General features: G+C 37.9%; 1 protein-coding gene across 11 annotated transcripts in view; it reads right to left on the bottom strand.

Annotated features, from left to right (window-relative positions):
- Nucleotides 1-22,294, bottom strand: part of DIAPH2 (diaphanous related formin 2) — a 981,259-nt gene that overhangs the window by 397,064 nt on the left and 561,901 nt on the right. Inside the window, exon 24 of one of the 11 annotated variants that reach the window (XM_055563966.1) lies at nucleotides 16,355-16,593. The exons of the other annotated variants lie outside the window; for them this stretch is intronic. Within the exon in view, the coding sequence (XP_055419941.1) occupies nucleotides 16,526-16,593 (68 nt within the window). The 3' untranslated portion in view covers nucleotides 16,355-16,525. Of the gene's footprint in view, nucleotides 1-16,354; nucleotides 16,594-22,294 lie in introns of those variants that run through there. 11 annotated transcript variants of the gene reach the window in all.

Below are 22,294 nucleotides of genomic sequence, written 5' to 3'. Positions count from 1 at the left end.
TATAATCATATAATGATAATTAGAGAAAGAGGAAACATTAACACTGAATACATGTTATTTAAAAAATTCATAGGCAATAAAGAACAAAATACTTGACCTCACTCAATAAATGGACAAAACAGAAAAGAACTGATAAAGTTAATTTTAAAGATGGGAAAACACTCTCCTTCATTCACAGCCATAGAAATTTAAATTACAACAAAAGACATTTATGACTATATTTATTGGCATGATTCTTAAAAAGCTTCATTTTTATTTCAAAATTTCTATTGAATTTGTTTGTTTATTTTCACATACTCCTCAATCTCCCTTTGAAAGTAGGAGTAATAATAAACAAAACGGATAAAAATAACTGGCTTCCCTGGTGACTCATATGGTAAAGAATCTGCCTGCAATGTGGGAGACCTGAGTTCGATCCCTGGGCCGGGAAGATCCCCTGGAGAAGGGAATGACTACCCACTCCAGTATTCTTGCCTGGAGAATCTGATGGACAGAGGAGCCTGGCAGGCTACATTCCATGGGGTCCCAAAGAGTCAGACACAACTGAGTGACTAACACACTGTTTTTGAGGTTGTGGTGAAAGTCATATATTTATTTATTCCTGATGGTTGATATAATCTTCCTTGAAGACATTTTGTTCCAGAAAACTCAAGAGGAGAAGAAATGTTTACAGATCTTGGCACATTTAAAAGAAATAATGTATATATTTAAAGAGAGAAATTGTACAGCTTTTTTAATGGTAAAAACATAGAAGTCTTTGTGTCTTATAGAATGACACTGATTTAATGAAGTTAAACACATAAACTGGAGTCAAGGTTACATAACAATTACAAGGAAAATGTAGCAACACAGATATTATGCTTTAAAACTATTAACTATAATAAATGCAAATGAAGACCATATAATTCTATAACATATCTATGAACAAAAACTTGGGGGGGCATAAAATGGAGACAAAAAGAACTAATCTATGTCTTAGATTATTGAGAGAGGGGATATTAAAAATATCCTTTCATTTCTTTAATGCTGTTTAAAAAATAAAAAAGATAGAAATTAAAATAATGCAAAGCCTTACATAATATTCCACTTAGTTCTGGGCCAACAGAATGAAAATCCTACTCAAAGATATTTTCTGTAAGAACAGTTGTTAGAATATTTTATTATCTTTAAACACTCAAAGATTCCACACATTCCTCCCTAAATATATATTTCCACAGAAAAGAGACTGTTTTACACATTACATTGATACAGAATTGTGTTAAACATTCCCTTTTGGCTAAAGTAGCTAACAGAGAAAAAGCAACCCTTATCTAATAGTAACTAATGCATTAATTAGATCCAAAGTAATCTGAAAACAGACTGAAACAAATTAAAGCAAATTAAAATCTATTTTGAAGCAAAATTTATTCTTCCAATCTGAATCACAGAATAGGTCAACTCCTGTAAAGTTAATCTGCCTTCAGGCAGGTGAATATATAATTAACAAAGATAAATGGGTTTCTATTCTCTTCTTGAGTTTGATTAAGCTTTTTGAAAACAGGGACTGTGTCTTGTTTACTATTATATTGCCTATGACAGTGTTGGTCACACAGTAAGTTCTGGATAGATGGACAGAAAGAGTATTTAAAGGGAAAGAAAACAGTTCTTATTTCCATGATGATTCGCCCTGGTGGCACAGTCTTTCCTTTTAAAAGTTAAAACAAGAATTTCAGTAAGAAACAATCACAGCTGCATATGGTTTTATCTATATGGGTAGTGCCCGGTTACAAACACTTACTGAAAGTATTATTTTTGTGTAGCTCCTAAAAAGTTTATTAATCAGGTACTGAGCAGGAAGTGGGCTTCTCTGGTGGCTCAGATGGCAAAGAACCCGCCTGCCAATCCAGAAGACATGGGTTTGATCCTGGGGTCGGGATGATCCCCTGGAGAAGGAAATGGCAACCCACTCCAGTATTTTTGCCTGGGAAACGCCATGGACAGACGGAGCCTTGTGAGCTACAGTCGATGGGGTTGCAAAAGATTCAGCCATGACTTAGAGAAACAGCAAACAGAAAATAAGACAACTCTTAACTATCTTAATGAATGAAAAAAGTAGTGGTCAAATTTTGACTCTTATACTTCCTAGCTTTATAATTTGGGGTCATGTTACCACTCAATTTTCTCACCTATAAAATGTGAGGATAATAGTCCTAACTTCATAAGGTCATTGAAAGGATTTAATAAATTCATGTAAAGTACTTAGAACAGCTCGGATATATGCTAAAAACCAAATAAACGTGAGCTGTTACTATCAATTATATTGGCACTTTGTTACAAACTTGTCATTGACAATCTTAAAATATATTCATAAGTGCTTGTAGAAAGAGTGACTTTCAATCTAACGAGTTTATATACTGTTCACAGTGATAAAGAATTTCAAATGAACTCTGCATCTATACTATACAATCGATAACAATTTTTTTTTTTTTTTTGCCATGCGGATATGTTCTTTAGGGTCTTCTCTGGTGACTCAGACGGTAAAGATTCTGCCTGCAATGCAGGAGACCCGGGTTCAATCCCTAGGTTGGGAATAACCACTGGAGAAGGGAATGGCTACCCACTTGAGTATCTTGCGTGGAGAATTCCATGGACAGAGGAGCCTGGCTGGCTATAGTCCATGGGGTCACAAAGAATAGGAGATGACTGAGCAACTAACATCATTTTCTTTATGTGTTTAAACATGGAAATATCCAATAACCTATTAACTTAATCAGAAACAGCAATAAGGATACTGCTAGTGTTCTTGCGTGGAGAATCCCAGGGACGAGGGAGCCTGGTGGGCTGCCATTTATGGGGTAACACAGAGTTGGATACAACTGAAGTGACTTAGCAGCAGCAGCATGATAATGGCACCCCACTCCAGTATTCTTGCCTGGAGAATCCCATGGACGGAGGAGCCTGGTAGGCTCCAGTCCATGGGGTCGCGAAGAGTCGGACACGATTGAGCAACTTCACTTTCACTTTTCACTTTCATGCATTGGAGAAGCAAATGCCAACCCACTCCAGTGTTCTTGCCTGGAGAATCCCAGGGACGGGGGAGCCTGGTGGGCTGCTGTCTATGGGGTCGCACAGAGTCAGACACAACTGAAGTGACTTAGCAGCAGCAGCAGCAGCAGCAGCAGCAGCAGGATAATGGGTTGGTTAGAAGCAGTGCCAAAATTCAATAAAATGACAGTAGGTTTGATTCATTTTCCAAGAGATTGGAAGTGGCAAATATCAGGAGGCAATGAGGGGATAATTGGAGGTCGCTATGAGACACTGAGAATAGAATGAGGGAGATGCCAAAATCCAAAATATAGAGCAATTTTGGAAAATATAGTCAAGGTAATTGGTAACAAAGACATAGAAACAGGGTCACAGGCCATTAAAATAACTCTGCCAAATGATATTAATCCTGCCAAGGATGCTTTTAACATGTGTATATATCACGTTGAGTGTGCCTGATAGCATCTTAAAAGTACTGCCGTCTAACCCTTGACAGGTATGATCATCTTGACTTTTTTGGTCAGATATAACTACTTAAAGTCACTGATTTTCAAAAGCTGGTTTTAGTATAAGCTCAGCCGAGCTTAAAATGAGTCAAATACTAAATACTGGTATTTAATTATTCTTCACTCCTCACCATCACAGGGGATATAATGAAGACATACAGATATTATACATTGACTGTTTGAATACATGTGTTATACAAGGCTCTATATGTTTTCTAATATATGATCCAAGGTTTTCAGTGTGCCAATTTAGGAAAGATTTTTATAACACAAGTATCCATTTTCCCTATTAAACTTCACAGTGAGTATGAAACAGCATTTTAGGACCCCATCATAAAGTATGTTCATAATCATTCCACCATTTAAATAGGTTGATCTTTTTATAATATGTCATTTCCAGAAGCAGAACAGAAGAGGCAGAGCTGAAGGATACTATTAAAAAGGTATGCATTTTATTATACTTGGCCTAGCTCTTTTAAAAGTAGGTAACATTTAAAAAGTACTTAAGTCCAGAAAAGAAATTTACGAGATAGTATATTCAGATTTCTTCATGGCCAAAAGAGTTTCAAATAATTCAATTCCATAGAAATAAGAGTAAAAGCCAAAGTGTTAAGTTGCTATTAAAACCAACATAGTATAAGGAATCCTCCTTTCTTTACTCCCATTTCCCCCAGCCCTGGCTCAAATCAGACCTGAAAACAGCAGTTGGTATGCAAAGGTCTCAGCTTCAATGCTGAGAAGACTAACGAGAACGAGACCGTTCTGGGACATTTTAAAAAAAAACAATAAGGAAAAATAGGCACTGCTTCAATAAAGGGGCAAGGAGCATGATACGAAGGAAAAAATGTCACTAGAGTAAGCTTTCCATAAACGTTTGCTTTGGAGACTGAAATGCAGACTTATGCCACTCCATATCTTAGTATATATTATAAATACACAGGTACACACAGACACCTGAGGAGGTATTTGTTATTCAGTCGCTCAGTCGTGTCTGACTCTTTGCGACCCCATGGACTGTAGCACACCAGGCTTCCCTGTCCTTCACTATGTCCTGGATTGAGTTGGTGATGCTATATATTCCATGTACATATAAGGAATAAAAGCAGTTTAAATATATTATGATAAAGCAAGTTATTTTTAGAAGCTTCATATGATCATTTTTTGTGCTATGATTACCCAGGGATTGAACCCAGGTCTCCTGCACTGCAGGCAGATTCTTTACCAACTGACCTACCAGAGAAGCCCAAAACATACATATAATATCTATACCTATAGATATATAATCATCAAAAAACAACCTCATGGGGTCATTGTCAGATTCCAGGCTAGATGACTATTGTAAGGGAAGACTGCAAAAATGGGAGGACACGAGTTAGTGAGCAATGCCTTCCTAGAGAAGCCCGCTGATGGCAGGCTCTCTTCCTCCCGCCTGCTATCAACCCAAATCTACCCTCCAAGCTACCTTAATCTCTGCTTGTTAATTCTTTCTATTAATATATTGACCTCTCATCTTTAATAAAGTTTGAGCACAGCTCACATGGCAACCTAACATATTTTGAGATAAAAACTATGTTTCCTGCTTTATTTTCTCAGCAATGTAGAACACTGTCAACATTTGAGGGGGATCTGTGAGCTGTAAGGAACTGAAATATCAAAGGAAAGTGTGAGGTTATCACTACAGCTTTATAATAAAGAAGGAACACACTGCTTACCCTATGTAGGTGAAAGTCAATATAAATATGTGATTTAACCCATCAAGTGCTTCCTTGTCTACACTCAACACTGCATTAACAGATAAAAATGTGGTAGCTGGTATGGATTGTTCACCTGCAGTCTCATGAAATGAAATATCAAAAGGAACAATATACTTATGGCATTGTTGATGGTTTGTAAACTTACAATAACAAGCTACATAAAGATATTATATAATTAGGTAATTACATAAGGATATTGATTATAGCAGAGAAGGCAATGGCAACCCACTCCAGTACTCTTGCCTGGAAAATTCCATGGACCGAGGAGCCTGGTAGGCTGCAGTCCATGGGGTCGCGAAGAGTCGGACATGACTGAGCGACTTCACTTTCACGCCTTGGAGAAGGAAATGTCAACCCACTCCAGTGTTCTTGCCTGGAGAATCCCAGGGACGGGGGAGCCTGGAGGGCTACTGTCTATGGGGTCGCACAGAATTGGACATGACTGAAGCGACTTAGCAGCAGCAGCATTGATTATAGATGCAAATATATTAAATATAAATTCAAATACATTTGTGATTGTATATACATATGTACATATGTACACACACATAATATACATATTCAAATTAAGTATGTTCTAGTTTCATTCTCTTTGGAAATTTTTATGGGAAAGACCTTTGTGACCTTATACAATATTGGACAATTTTAGCTTAAAAGAGATGTTAAATATTATATTTCATACAAATAGATTATATTCCTTATACTATTTTCCACGTATACTCTCTATACACACACACACACACATATACATACATTTTTTTCTTTTCTTTTCTCCCCTCACTGATATGACCAGCATATTTTAAGCAAAACATAACATCCTTAGGATACTCATATAGCTCTCTGCTGCTGCTGCTGCTAAGTCGCTTCAGTAGTGTCCGACTCTGTGCAACCCCATAGATGGCAGCCCTCCAGGCTCTCCTGTCCCTGGAATTCTCCAGGCAAGAACACTGGAGTGGGCTGCCATTTCCTTCTCCAATGTCTGAAACTGAAAAGTGAAAGTGAAGTCGCTCAGTCGTGTCTGACTCTTAGCGACTCCATGGACTGCAGCCTACCAGGCTCCTCCGCCCATGGGATTTTCCAGGGAAGAGTACTGGAGTGGGTTGCCATTGCCTTCTCCATATAGCTGTCTAGAGTTATCCAAAGAGTTGTTATGTTTTTTTTTTTCTATTTCTTTTAACATGAGATGAGCTTTTCAACAAACATGACACATGCACTAGAATCATTCATTCCTATTATCTTTTGAAATAAACAAATGGTGTTCAGCTGACTGTCATAAATCGGCCAGTCTCTCTGCCTGAGTCCTGAAAAGCTCTCTAAGTGATGCAAACATAACTGGCTTGCTTCAAAATACCGAGTAGTCATTTCTTTTCTATTTATTTTTATGCAACTAGAAATACACAAGGCATGGGAAATAGCAAAAAGAATCCAAGTAACCAGTTTTGAAAGAACAACCTGGACAAATGGCATTAGCAAATATCTTAGTCCTTGACAGTCAACTTGGTTGTGGTCAGGAATACCTCAAACTTAACCTAGGGGAAAGGCAAAAGAGTAGCCATTATGACGGGGAAGCTACTAATTCTGTAACTTGCAAGGATAAATATCACCCTCCCCTGCCCTTTGGAGAAGGGAATGGCAACCCACTCCAGTATTCCTGCCTGGAGAATCCCATGGACAGAAGAGCCTGGCAGGCTATAGTCCATGGGATCACAAAGAGTTGAACATGATTGAGCGACTAACACACAACTCCTGTCCCTGGTAAACAAAAGAATTGGAACAAATGTCACCAATAGTATGTGAGGTACCTTAAATGTATTCAATAATAGATAGCCATTTCCCACATATGTGATATTATGATTTTTCAACAAGTTCAATCACAAAAGAAACAAAATCTAAAGTATTGTACCTATATTTGAAAGGATTGACATACACATGTGTTTCTTCTTATTTTTGCTCCATTTTTTAATAATAAACTTGAAACAAAAATTGTATCACAAGAAAAAAAATGCAGATGTAGCACATTTTCTACTATAAAATTCTTTTCCGCAAAAGTAAGCTCATTAAACTTATGTATTGAATCAATTGGTACATGCCTGAAGGAAGTTTATAACTTACACTGTAACCTTACAAGGGATAAATAACCACTCAAACGTTTTTTCTTTTTATGGACCTAGACTATTCTAATTAGAAGTATTCTTAAATTAGACATATATACAAATTGAAACACTTAACATTTGATGGCTATTAGGAAGTTTGGACAGAGAAGGCAATGGTACCCCACTCCAGTATTCTTGCCTGGAAAATCCCATGGACAGAGGAGCCTGGTGGGCTGCAGTCCATGGGGTCGCGAAGAGTCAGACACGAATGAGCGACTTCACTTTCACTTTTCACTTTCATGCATTGGAGAAGGAAATGGCAACCCACTCCAGTGTTCTTGCCTGGAGAATCCCAGGGACGGGGGAGCCTGGTGGGCTGCTGTCTATGGGGTCGCACAGAGTCGGACACGACTGAAGCGACTTAGCAGCAGCAACAGCAGGAAGTTTGGAGGAAATATGTTTAAAAAACAATAATGTGTAAATGCAGAAGGAAAATGAAATGGAAGGAAAAGAGAAGGTGACTTTCTGTGCGGCTACTGCCTAGCTTTTTTTACTAACTATACACACCCACTAACTCTATTTCCTCTCAGGTGTCAGAAGAAAAACTTTTTTTTTATATATAATTCATAAGTGTGTAGTGAGAAGAAATTATATTCCACATGTGATGCGTTCTGAGTTAATAGAAGGTTATCTGCACATCATATATACATGGCTATATACACATATAGTGGCTCAGAGGTAAAGAATCTGGCTGCCTAAGCAGGAGACGCGGGTTCAATCCCCAGGTTGGGAAGAACCTCCGGAGGAAGGTATGGCAACCCACTCTAGCATTCTTGCCTGGAGAATCCCCATGGACAAGGAACCTGGTGGGCTACAGTCCATGGGGTCACAATGAGTTGGACACATATCAGCAACTAATCACAAACATACATATACTTTATAACTGTTATACGTAATACACCCTAAATAGTTTCACAGATCCTGATAAATCCATCAGTCTGTCTCAGAAACAAATAATGGAACTAATAAGTTATTACACTATATTCAATGGAATGGGTCATATCTTTTATTAAGAAATCTTTTTTCCATTTGCATTTCTTGAATGAAAATCAGATGTGCACCAGCTTCAAAAATATATTCTCAACACAGAAATCTTTTAAACAACTACACAGTGATATCTGGCCTATTTTCTATATTTTTATCTTGAAAGAAGTTGTTGGTAAAGGCAATAGTGAACATGTTTCCTCTTTCTGTAAGAAACTTCCAGAACTAGCTCATAACCTAAGCATTTCATGTTATTTCTTTCTTGGTATCTCCACCATTTCTCTATTAACATTTGATGACAAATTCCTCATTATTAGTTTTGTGAATTTCAGACCACTAGAACAGTGCCTATAATCTTCTGTTATATCCTGTCTAGCTTAGAAACAGATAAGAAGGCAGTAACATGGAACTATATGAAAGAAGATAAAATACTGAAAAGTCCCCTTTATATTACTTTTTCTTCAAGCACTGCAATATAACAAAACTACACATACATTCCCATACATGTGTGTGTGTGCAGATTACTCTAGGCCTGTGACTATAACTCCAATTCTGAGTCGCAGACCCAGTGATAAGCTGCCAACGTCTGCTCTCCTGTGCTGTTGTTACCGTCATGTTTCAGGTCACTGATAGTTTCCTAAGACACCAGTGCTATATTCTTTCATATGTTGTATTCCATAGATTTTAATTACATGTAACCTAGTCCTGCTAGGATTGAATTACTTTATTTTGAAATTTTATTTTCAAAAAATGACATATCATTATTTTGTTTGCACATTCATTTTTATCTGCCTATAAGTTCATTATCCAGCTATAGATATAAGCTCTTTTGCTTATAAATGTACAATATCACTGCCCCATTGATGCCAAGTCCATTTTAAAAAATAAAATAGTGTTACCAGCCTCCCTTCTATGTTATTAACATGCAGAACATACGTCAATGCTATGAATTTGCACAATGGCTTCCTAGGTGGCACTAGTAGTAAAGAAGCTATCTGCCAATGCAGGAGACATAAGAGACACAGGTTTGATCCCTGGGTTGGGAAGATCCCCCGGAGAAGGGCATGGCAACCCACTCTGGTATTCTAGCCTGGAGAATCCCATAGACAGAGGAACCTGGTGGACTACAGTCCATGAGGTCACAAAGAGTTGGACATGACTGAAGCAACTTAGCACACTCACACGCAGGCTGTTATGAGTTATCCTAGGGTTTGTATCAGCAACTTATATGCTTTCAATCATTTCTGATTTTGCCAATGAGACTCAGTTCAGTTCAGTTCAGTTCAGTCGCTCAGTCATGTCCGACTCTTTGCAACCCCATGAATCGCAGCACGCCAGGCCTCCCTGTCCATCTCCAACTCCCGGAGTTCACCCAAACTCATGTCTATCGAGTCAGTGATGCCATCCAGCCATCTCATCCTCTGTCGTCCCCTTCTCCTCCTGCCCCCAATCCCTTCTAGCATCAGAGTCTTTTCCAATGAGTCAACTCTCGCATGAGGTGGCCAAAGTATTGGAGTTTCAGCTTCAGCATCAGTCCTTCCAATGAACACCCTCAGCTTCAGCATCAGTCCTTCCAATGAACACCCAGGACTGATCTCCTTTACGATGGACTGGTTGGATCTCCTTGCCATCCAAGGGACCCTCAAGAGTCTTCTCCAACACCACAGTTCAAAAGCATCAATTCTTCTGCAGTCAGCTTTATTCACAGTCCAACTCTCACATCCATACATGACCACTGGAAAAACCATAGCCTTGACTAAATGGACCTTTGTTGGCAAAGTGATAATCTCTGCTTTCAATACGCTATCTAGGTTGGTCATAACTTTTCTTCCAAGGAGTAAGCGTCTTTTAATTTCATGGCTGCAGCCACCATCTGCAGTGATTTTGGAGCCCCAAAAAATAAAGTCTGACACTGTTTCCACTGTTTCCCCACCTATTTGCCATGAAGTGATGGGACCAGATGCCATGATCTTAGTTTTCTGAATGTTGAGCTTTAAGCCAACTTTTTCACTCTCCTCTTTCACTTTTATCAAGAGGCTTTTTAGTTCCTCTTCACTTTCTGCCATAATGATGGTGTCATCTGCATATCTGAGGTTATTGATATTTCTCCCAACAATCTTGATTCCAGCTTGTGTTTCTTCCAGCCCAGCGTTTCTCATGATGCACTCTGCATACAAGTAAAATGAGCAGGGTGACAATATACAGCCTTGGCATACTCTTTTTCCTATTTGGAACCAGTCTGTTGTTCCATGTCCAGTTCTAACTGTTGCTTCCTGACCTGCATATAGGTTTCTCAAGAGGCAGGCCAGGTGGTCTGGTTTTCCCATCTCTTTCAGAATTTTCCACAGTTTATTGTGATCCACACAGTCAAAGGCTTTGGCATAGTCAATAAAGCAGAAATAGATGTTTAATAGCAATATCTTATAACACACTACAAGGGATTTTGTTGTCCTAAGTTACATTTTAAAAGTAAAATAGAAATTTATCCTGACATCTGTAATTTCTAAACTGTTAAACAATATATCTCAGTGTTATGTGTGTTTCAACTACTTCTCAGAGTATATCATTTGCCTATTAATTTTGCTTATATCTTTTTTTGCATTACAGAGTTTACTCTTTAATATGTATCTGGTAAACTGTACCTGTATTTTTTTCCCCTAAGCTTTCAGGCTTAGCAAGCCCATACTCCATCTAAATTTCAGACAACAGTTACCTACAGCTTGTTTTCTTTCTTTTATTTTCTTAACTTACAAGTTTTTAATCTAGATTGAAGAAATTTAGTTTATGATATGGTGTGAGGTTAAGAACTACACCCCCCCATCCAAATAGTTTAAGAAATTATTACAGAACTATTGATTAAGTAATCCATCCTTGGGGAACACAGAATCTGAGATATGATTTTGATGAATTTAAAATAAAAATAGACTTTAAAAAAATGAATGCAGACTCTTTTACTTGCTAACATAATTAATATGCTTCTATATAGTATTAAGCTACAAAATGGTTCATTTAATTGAGCTTATGGTTTTATAGTTAATTCAAGTTTTAACTCTAGAACAATATGATTTTATCTCTTCCCTCCTTTCACATCATGGTGTTTGAAGTAAGTTACCCCAGAAGGTGGAACCACTAAAACAGATTTAACAATTTGAAAACATCTATAGGATATTATAATGAGATTGGGATGCTTGATTAAGAATGATATCATGCAGAGTTGGAAGGGGGGAGACATTTTAAGAATAATATGCAAAGAGAAACAATAGCATGGATCTGAGATATGGAACTGCAAGTGCAAGATTTGCAGTCATATGAGCTGAGATTTCAGTCCTGACTCTGCCATTTACTAGCTAGTTGCATAGTTTAGGTCACACAGATTAAATAACTGAGCTTAATTTTTGTCATCGACTAAATGAGAATAACATCATTTATGTCCTCACAGCATGGCTGAGAAAAATGTCTGACAATGTAAAGAATGCATTGAAAACCAAAAAGAAATAAATGCATTTTATTATATAAAGTATCATGAATGTAAATTATTATGATCATAACAAACTTGTTTATAGGTCAGAATTAGAACCCATCACATGTGGATTTAAATTTTCCACCTGACTTCATATACTAATCCCAGCACAGAAAACAAACTGACTAGGCATTTTCTTGGGTCATATAATAATTTATAAGGATGCTAAAATCCTGCTTGATAAAGAGGAAAATAAAATAAATGAATATAACATGTTATTAAATGTATCATATCAATACCCATTCCATTCAACTTATCAGCATAAACTTCACTGGAAAATTAAATAGCTTTTCCAGCAGCAGGAGGCAGCCAAGTAGAATGCAATCAAGTCCTTTCTTAAATGATACCAATGAGGAGACAGCTTAGTACTAGAGCAAGGACAATGAAAGGCCTTACATTTTTGACAAATGCACCTTTAATTCACTTTGATAAAAAAAGAGGCAAGTCAATAATTTAAAGTACATGACACACTATCAACTGCATAATGAAGATAACTGAATGCAGCATTGGAATATTAAAATATAGGAGACATGAATCTGGTAAAATTAGAAAAATAAAAGGGATAAAGTTAAGGTCTATTTATTAAAGAGAACAGGTAACCGATTGCTTGATCCAGAGCTCTGGGGTAGGAAAATGGATGCTTGGGTTTTAGTTTCAAGAGGGGACTACCACACAGAGAATTAGCAGGGGTGCAGTGGGGAAGGACTCTGTAGGACTAGGACCAAGAACTAGGACCTTTTGACTTCAAATAATGGAGTGGGGTAAGGACTGGCAGTGATTCACATTTTAAAGTCCAGCTCACCTAGCTCATTCAGCTCACCTTTGACTGTCACTCTTGCTAAGGAGCAACATGGGAGAGCATCCCCAGTGAGGCTCACCCCGATGTTGCTCATCTAAAGCTGCTCTCATGTATACTTTGAAAAGTTTCTAAAAGTTGAACAAGATCAACTTTAAACACTATTGGTAGTATTAAGGGTGCTTGGTTTTGACTTCCCATCACTCTCGCAAAACAAAAGTAGGCCCACAGAAAACCTCGAAACCTTTTCCCAATCAGTACTAGCATAACATTCTAGAATCCATCATCTCCCTATTTTACCCTTGTGATGACCCATGCCACTATAAATAAAAATCTGTGTCCCTCAAAATATGGGTGGTTTAGAGACCAGTGCATTAAACTAACACAAAGAACAGCCTACAAACACCATAAATGCACACAGTTTGGTTGAAAAACACAGAACATCACTGGCAGCTAAGCAAGTGACTAGAAACCCTGATTAAACTCAAAATCTGTTTTTTGCTACTTCTTTGTTATTTAAGATTGGTAAAGCTGTTTTTCCACTGTGGATATGAAACAGGTATTTTCCAACAGCACTGGGAATTTGTATCCTAAGCCAAAACACCCATGCACATAGCACTCAAGTAAACAAGCCAAGGAAAAGTGCTCAGAGTAGGCAGCCTTTACTGCCCATGTGGTGACAATCTCCGCCTCTGCTTTTACCCTAAGAACTCTGCCATCATCATACCTGCCTAGTTAAGCACCTCTCAAGGGCCTTACCGTATAGCACCAGGCAACACACACTATCGCTAGCTTTAAAGGTTACATTTTCTAAAAATAAATCCTACTCACTTTTTGCTTTCTTTTTCTTTTTGGCTAGGCAAAGGGCAGGATTTTTTACTTTGTTAGTTACTAACTTTTTTCTTCTTTAAGTTGAGGCTTTAGTTTTGTATTTGAGTCATTTGGGGTTGATAATTTTTAACAAACCCAATGATTTCCTTTGGCAATAGGTGGTTTTAAATATAATTTATAATTCACTAACCATATTCCTGAAATATATCTGGAGATGTAGTGTCTAGCTATTACTTAGCATTGAAGGAAGGAAAGGAGGAAAGGAGAGAGGGTGGGAGGGAGAAAGGAATCTTGAAAACAGAAGAGAAAATTTGCAGAGGTCAATTTCTTTTGTGTCATTTCTCAGAGCCTTCTCTCTGGTTAAAATGGCCCATGGGACCATATCTTTCTTCTATTCTTCCAAATACTACTGTTGCTAGACCTCTAGTCAACCCTAGTTATTGATTATTCTGGGTTCACATATGGCTTTTCGTCAGTCAGCCTTTCTCCTGACTTTCTTTTTTCAACAGCCAGAATGCTGTTTCCATTCATCTCTTGAACTTGCTTATATACCTAAATTATTTGCTCAGCTTTTCTCTTTCTATATCTACTAATTTTAAATAATTGCACACTCCCTTCCTTCTTTTTCTCCAGCTACAGTAGCTGTGTTGCCAACTCCTCTGGCTGTTGCTTACCTTTTTTCATTTCTTAGCTTTCCACTGGCAACCTGGCAGGCACATTCTCATAAATATCTATGGAATCCAAACAATGGTGGCAATTTCAAAGCAAGCAACACAGAAATTCAAAATTTAACAATTATTTTGCACCAGTCTACAGACAGAAGGTTTTCCATGCTGCCTGATGTCATATAAATGTGCTTCTATTACCATAAAAAAGTTTTAAAATTATTTTTTAAAGCATGCACATACAAATGTAATTACAATGCTCTGTAGCATTATAAATTCAAAGTAATTTAGACAACAGTCTCTGTTGCTTTTACTGAGAAACTAACATCTGTCTGTTATTGCTCAATTAATTTCATTCCTGTGGTAGTTAAACTACGTACTCATTATTGAACAGTCTGAAGTTAAAATCAATTGAAACAGTAGAGCAAACATCCACTAATTTTTCAACAAATTAGTTGCACTTCCCTTTCCTTCTCATCCACAAAACCACTGGTTAAACAGGAAGAAGCAATAGTAAAGCCATTTTCTTACCGTCACAGCCATTTATATTGGATAGAGGAGTCTGTTGCTTGTGCTTCCTCCATTCCTCATCATATTACGTTCCTATCCGCCCTTAACATTCTCCTGAACCCATTCTGTGGAAAGACTCCAATAACTATGTCATCAGCAAACCTGAAGACCTGACATCCTTTTACTTTTCAACTTTGGAAAAGTTGATAATGCTGTTTTACTCCCTAATGCTCTTACATAAATAAACAAACAAACAAAAAAATGCTTTCTCTCTTTGGCTCCTGAGATGTGGCATCAGTTTTATCTTTTCTCTTTCTTAACACTCTCTTGGCAAATTCTTTCTAACCCCCATTCTAAATGGAGGCATTATTCTCCAAGATTATATCTATAAGCCCTTCCTCTTCTGCTCCAAACACTCTTCTTTGAATTCACCTATTATCTTTTTGACAAAAATACCCAGTATCTCTCCAGATAGAAACTTCTAACTGTATGCTTAAAATCACCCAGAGTATGCTAGCACCATTATAAATCCATCATAATTTTCATCCTGCTCTCTTCCTTTGGTAGATATCATTCCTAACTGCCTGGTTTCCCCAGAGTATCCCTTTTATTCAACTGTCCTGGCTCAAAGCTTTCACTTATTGTCGGATTCTTTTCCTCCCTTGTCCCATATGTTGTCAATTTCCCAATTCTACCGCAGGGCTATTTCATTCCCACTGCTACAAACTAGCAGTGGTTTGTAGCAGATACTTGGTCACATCTCATACAGATGATAATAAAAGCTTCTTAATTGGTCTTTAATCCCTAGTCCTTCATTTTCCAAGTTTCTGCCTGATTGAAAGGCAGTTTATGACCCTACTCTTTGGTATTCCAGGATGGTAATCTCTACGATATGAATCCCAAGGTCATCATGTTACTTACTATTATACAAGTTACTCTTATACTGAATTGATATGGGAAAAAGTAAAAAAGATAAAATAAAATGTAGGTAGAGTGGAATTTCAGGATAAGTTCATTCCTGGTAAAAATCATTTAGCAATAAAACATCCCTTTCATTCTAGAAATAGGAATTGAGAAAGTGGGCCTCAGGTAGATAAGCAAGAGAACATAGCTTTTCTTGGTCTATATTCCATGATCATAAAATCCAGGATGATTATCCCAGATGAGTATCAAATGACATTTAAAACATGGATGCAGACCTTTTACAAAGGTTGAAATAAAGCCTCTCATTTTCCATAGGTCTCCATGTGGAATGGGTCAGGCCTGGTGGGCTACATTAGCTAGAAGGGGATTCAAATTCTACACTTTGCAAACCAGATTTTTTTAAGATTTCTTATACTTTCCTTGCTTCTCCCTTAGCAAGTCTTGATTAAAGTATCAAGGTTTCTTAGTTGTGTCAAAGAAAATGAAGCAGCCCCAACCCTGTTCCATGTGGGTTTATCAAACAAAAAGCTTTCATGATCTTATAAAACATGCTGAAAATCAAGAAGTAGCATGGATTATGTAACATAACTGATGCCACATTACTGACAACTTTTAGAGAAAAAGCAATTGAAAGGTAAAAATAGAGAATATTTAATTTCACAATGACTCTGGGCAAATTATTTCCATACCATTGTGAGAAAGGCATATGAGTGGGATAACAGTACAATTGAATAGATTTTCATTTGGCTGAAAAATTGAATTCAAAGTCTATTAATTATTAGATTGATGTCAGTCCAGTAGAAGGTTTCTGATAGTTAGTTCCAGGCATTTCTTCTTGTTCCTGTCTTTTTCAGCATATCAGTGACACAGAAGATGTTTGAAGGTGTACTTGTTAAATTTGCAAATGACACAACATCTAAAGAGATCTAATAAGATAGATGACAGAATCAGGATTCAAAGTTTTTGTAAAAGGTAGCAGTGCTGAACTGAAACCGAACAAAATTAAATTTAACAAGGATAAACTCAAATCTTACAGGTAGTTTGTTGTTTGTTTTTTTTTAAATCAATGGCATAGGTCCAGGATTTGGGATTATCTAACTTGATTGTGGTTTGTATTTTTTTTTTTTTTAAAGAAACGAGGATTTTAGTTGTCCACAGAGTCAACATGTGCCCACTGCAAGATGCAATTACTATAAAAGGTAAAAGTCTTGGTCTGTCATTGAGAATCTAAGATGGGAACCTATACTCAACAGATTTGATTTTTAAACCTATAATATGTAAGACATCATTCAGTTGTATTCTGCAAAGACAATGGCTCTACTTGGAGTGTTAGGTTAAATAATGTATGACATTTTAGGAGGAGTTTTGATAAATTATAATAAATGAGAAGGGGAGCAACCAATATTCTGGAGAGGTCAATGATCAAAGGACAGTTGATAAAACTATATATACAGACTGTAGAAAGTACCTTGGGAAAAGTGAACAAAATGGAAAAGAACTGCACATATTTGAATAGCTATCATGAGAAAGAGGTAAGTCTTAGATTCTGTATTGTCCCTAAGGGCAGAACTGAGTGAGAGCTTACAGGGAGACAGATCACAACTCAGTACAAAGAATATATTTTTAATGGAAAAGGAGCCTACAGAAAGTAAGGCATTCCATGTCATTAGACATTTCTCTCTCAGGTGCATTAAGAAAAGTACCGCTGTGTTGGAAAAAGAAAACAAATTAGATGATCCTTTAAGGTCCCTTCAAACAAACCAGATTTCATTATTCTATGAAACAAGTGTTACCCCAAATGATATGAGAATCAAAACTTCAAAGTTTTCTACCATTTTTCAATCTGCTACTCATTCAGAGTATTAGAGTTTGGATGCTATGCAAGTAGAATTCCCGACTGCCCTAACAGTACTAAGATAATGTTTTGAGTTCATTTGCCAATCATAATGATTGGTCTCACTGAGCTATAAATGCTTTAACCCCATCTCCCACATTTCAGAGGCATATCTGTAAAATAGCTAGCTGGATTTTGAATTTCAGTTTGTGATTGTGGAGTAGAGATTTTCTCATGTGAAGCTAAAGGAAGAAAACCTGCCTCATTAGACTATGAGCTAAATAGTTAAACTCTCAGCCTTTCTGCTTTGCAACCTTTCTCCTACTACTCTATGATATAAATTTATACATGTATTTATATATACATGGGTATATGTACTTGTGCATGCCTGTATGTGTATGTATAGACAATATGCATGTGTGCACATGTGTTCAACTCTTTGCAACCCTTTGGATTGTAGCCTGCCAGGCTCCTCTGTCCATGGGATTCTCCAGGCAAGAATACTGGAATGGGTCGCCACTCCCTCCTTTTGGGAATCTTCCCAGCCCAGGGATCAAACCCAAGTCTCTTAGGTCTCCTGCATTGGTAGGCAGGTTCTTTACAACTAGTGCCACTGGGGAATGTATGTATGTCTACATGACATGACACTGTAATGACAGAAAAAAGGTGAAGGAAAATAAAAATGACAACAAAGCCATATGAGATTAAAACACTGTTTGCAACCAAGATGAGCTCCTAGCAAGTTTTCAAATGAAAAACTGGAGGAAAGCCCTTGTTTGCCAATGGTGGGGAAAGGACAAGAAAAGCAGAAAGGGAAAGAGGAAAGTAAAGCTCATGGTCCTGGTGGCAGATAACTGAGAAATTATAACTGCATTCCATAAAAGTAAAATTTGTCCCAATGTAATATTTTTTCACAATAATCATCTGATTATTTGGCCATAATTAGAAATATTGGTCAAATAAAAATCTGTCAAAATGGGCAGTTTCACCTGGTATGGGGTTATAGCGCTACAGATCAAAAGAAGCTAGTCAGAAGTAAATGGGCATCATCAAATTACATTTTGCTGCTCATTAGTGTTTGAAGATTAGAGCATTCAGTTCCATTATCAAAGAACCCACAAAATACAAATACTGTCCATTTTCGTTCTCATTTTTTGTAGTTCATGCAGCACATATTTGTGTTAATGAGTACATGACTTTTTAAATGATAGCTGTAAAACAAAATAGTACTATTTGCATTTCAGAGTAATCAGTAATATCCAGCTTGAATTTTGTCCAGAACTAAAATGGTGCTAAAAGGAATCTGTCTCATGCTGATCAGTTCAAAATCTGAAATTGTAGCTTTAAAAATCTGCTACAAAATGCTAAAAATGCTTCTTGCATGTAACATTAAAATGTGTAATAGACCCAGTTTAATGCTATGAAAGCAAAAATAAGCAACGTTCACCTTTTGAAAAGACTGCAGTCTACACAAATTTGACTTCACTCCATTATAACCCAAGACCTCCTTAACTCCTTCATCTGATCTCTGTCCTTTCCACTGTCCTGAAATTGTCCTGGCAGCATCTGAAATCTGACCAAGGTCAACAAATTCAATAACTTTTTCATTCTCAGCCCATCGATTTTCTCTTTATAATTTTAGATTGTCGATTAATCCCCGCTTCCTGAAATTTTCTCCAACAAAGACTTCCTAAACACTGCTTTCACATGATTCCCCGACCCAGCTGCTCTAACTTTTCCTTCTCTCTGTGTGTGTATTAAGAGGCTTCAGTCGTGTCTGACTTTTTGCGACCCTATGGACTGTACCGTGCCCGTGGGGCTCCGCTGTCTATGGGATTCTCCAGGTAAGAATGCTGACGTGATTTGCCATGCTCTCCTCCAGGGGATCTTCCTGACACAGGGATCGCACCTGTGCTTCTTTCATCTCCTGCACTGACAGGCGGGTTCTTTACCGCTAGCAACACTTGTGGCAACTCTCATTTCTGTATTCAAATGAGGCAGCCACCAAAGTTCTGTCCCGAGCCTTCTTTTTTTCTCTTCCCTAGGGACCTTTTTAAATTTCATAATTATAATGATTTATTTTGTAGGGATACCTGAAAAAAAGGTATATATATATATATTATACCCTAGCAAATGTTACAGCAGGCAGTTAGTTAGGTGTGAGCAGAGAAATGGCGCCAAGGGCCAAGTGGCAAGCAATCCTCATCTTGTAAACACTGGGGTCCATAGGCAGTCAGAAGAAAGAAGGGACCTTCAGACTGACAGGAAACTACACGTTTTGGATGATCAGTTTCCCAGAGCAGGCAAATAAAAGTGGGGAAAAGTGGGAATCTCCTGGTTCCTAATGTAACCTTTTGCTCACTGTGCGCTCATTATGATAAAAAGAGCCTCACAGAAAAGAAGTACTCATCATACACCAATGCCATGACAGTTCTGATCTAAGCAAAATGAGGGAAAAAAATCCCTCCTCCCCTTGGGAAAATGTAGCTGGGATGAAAAGCTGGAATAGGACGCCCAAACTCCTCCTTCTTCGCCTTCGTTTCTATGCTCCTCATAACCTGCTTGCACAAGAGGCACAGAGCAGCAGTCCCTCACCTGTCTGCCAGCTCTCTGAAAGTGCCTGTGTGTGTGTGTGAGCGTGCACATGTGCTGTGCTCAGTCAGGCAGCACTCTCTCTTTTATGACCCCACAGACTATAGCCTGCCAGGCTCCTCTGCTCTTGGGATTTTCCAGGCAAGAATACTGGAGCAGGTTGCGATTTCCTACTCCAGAAGATCTTCTCGATTCAGGGGCCAAACCCACATCTCTTGCGTCTCCTGAACTGGTAGGGGCGTTCTTTACAACTGTGCCACCTGAGAACCCACTGAAAGGTTGAAAGTGAAAGTGCTAGTCACTCAGTCTTGTCCAAGTCTCTGCGACCCCATGGACTACTATAGTCCATCAGGCAACTCTGTCCATGGAATTCTCCAGGCAAGAATACTGGAGTGGGTAGTCTTTCCTTGTCCAGGGGATCTTCCCCACCCAGGAATTGAACCTGGGACTCCTGCATTGCAGGCGGTTTATTTACCTACTGAGCCATCAGGGAACTTAATAAAAGGATGTGATAAGTTCACATGTGGAAAGATCCTTTAAGAATCAAGTCCAACATTTGGGTGATGTTTGTCTGTCAGCTTGACTTTGAGAATATAAAGGTTGCATTTGGGAAAAAGAATGTAGTGTTGGAGAGGCATGGTACATTGTTAGTCTTTTGCAGGAAACTTTCAGAGGCAGAGTAAATCTACCGGTGTGCTCCCGATTTAGCCATCCTCGGCAAACGTATTGGATTCAAATGCCCTGTGTTCCATTTCAGTTGAGCCCTAGTGCTTAATTTCTTCCTGCTCACTGAGAGTGTATCCTTGCTTAAATAAACTTCCACTTCACTTTCTCAACCTCTGCACGTTTTTTCACAATGAAGAAAGAACCTTAAATTCACTGCAACACACATACCATATGTACATCTCCTTATTAGGCAACTCTAGCTATACACTCAATCTATCCTTCAACTCAGAGAAGTTCAGAAACCATTTCCCCCCAAATAGAATCTTTCCTTTGAATTTATAACTTTTTCACTTACAAAAAAATTGGCATCCTTATTCAGCAACTTATTCAGGGTCACAATTGCCTTTGCATTTTTCCTGTTCACATAAAAAAAATCAAGAACCATTGAGTTATTCTTGCAAATGTAGGCAGCATTAATTCCCGCTTTGAGTTCTTGCTTGGGCTATTGCAAAAATCTAATAAGTAGTTCATCCTTCTTCAGTCTTCCCTCCTCCATTTTATTCATATCTGTCAGATCAATCTTCTCAAAACCACCTCTGTTAACATTCCTCTGCTACTTAAAATTCTTCAAGGGTTCCCATACTGCCTTATGAATAAAATCTAAATTCCTTAAAAATGGCATTCAAGACTGTTTTTGATAGGGTCTCAAACTTCCTCTTCAGCAGAACTTCTCTCAATACGATAAACATATCTTACACTTCTCCAGTACTCACTGTTTCTCAGATTTACTCTATACTTCCTTCACCTTTTATCTTGGTATAATTTTCTTTCTTTTTTGTCCTTAAAAAAATTTTTTTTTTTTAAGGACACATTGCAGGCAGATTCTTAACTGATCTGCAAGGGAAGACCAAGAATACTGGAGTGGGTAGCCTATCCCTTCTCCAGCAGATCTTCCCAACCTACGAATCAACCTGGGGTCTCCTGCATTTCAGGCAGATTCTTTACCAACTGAGCTATCAGGGAAGGCTCATATTGTTCTCTGACAGGGGATCAAACCTGTGACCCTGCATTGGAAGTACAGAGTCTTAAGTACTGTACCACTAGGGAAATCCTCATAATTTATTCTTTCTACCTTGAATTCCAGGCTCTTTTCTTCCCTATAAATTGTCTGTCTCCCACAGGCTATACCAAGCTCTCAACCTACAGGAATCCCAACAAGGAATTCCACCACTTCTGTGAAGCCTTCCCTGGCACCTAGCCAGAGGTTGCTTCTACCTTCTCTAAACTCCCAGAGTATTTTGTATCACATTTTAGGGTCCATTTTTACTGTTAAGGGTACTGAGAAATGACAGCAAATAGTGAGAGGCAAAGTAAGAGGTTAATGGATGACTCATGGCCTTAAAAGAGAATAAAATTGTCACAATCCTACACATCACTACTTACTATCATACGATGATCTTTTTATAAAAGCAAAATGTATAGTACATCATTGGTAGTAATCTGTGCATTACATAAAATGACCAGCTAGTTCAGTT

The sequence above is a fragment of the Bubalus kerabau genome, chromosome X (assembly GCF_029407905.1).
Source record: "Bubalus kerabau isolate K-KA32 ecotype Philippines breed swamp buffalo chromosome X, PCC_UOA_SB_1v2, whole genome shotgun sequence".
NCBI lineage: Eukaryota > Metazoa > Chordata > Mammalia > Artiodactyla > Bovidae > Bubalus > Bubalus kerabau.
This window is presented reverse-complemented; position numbering and strand designations above follow the sequence as displayed.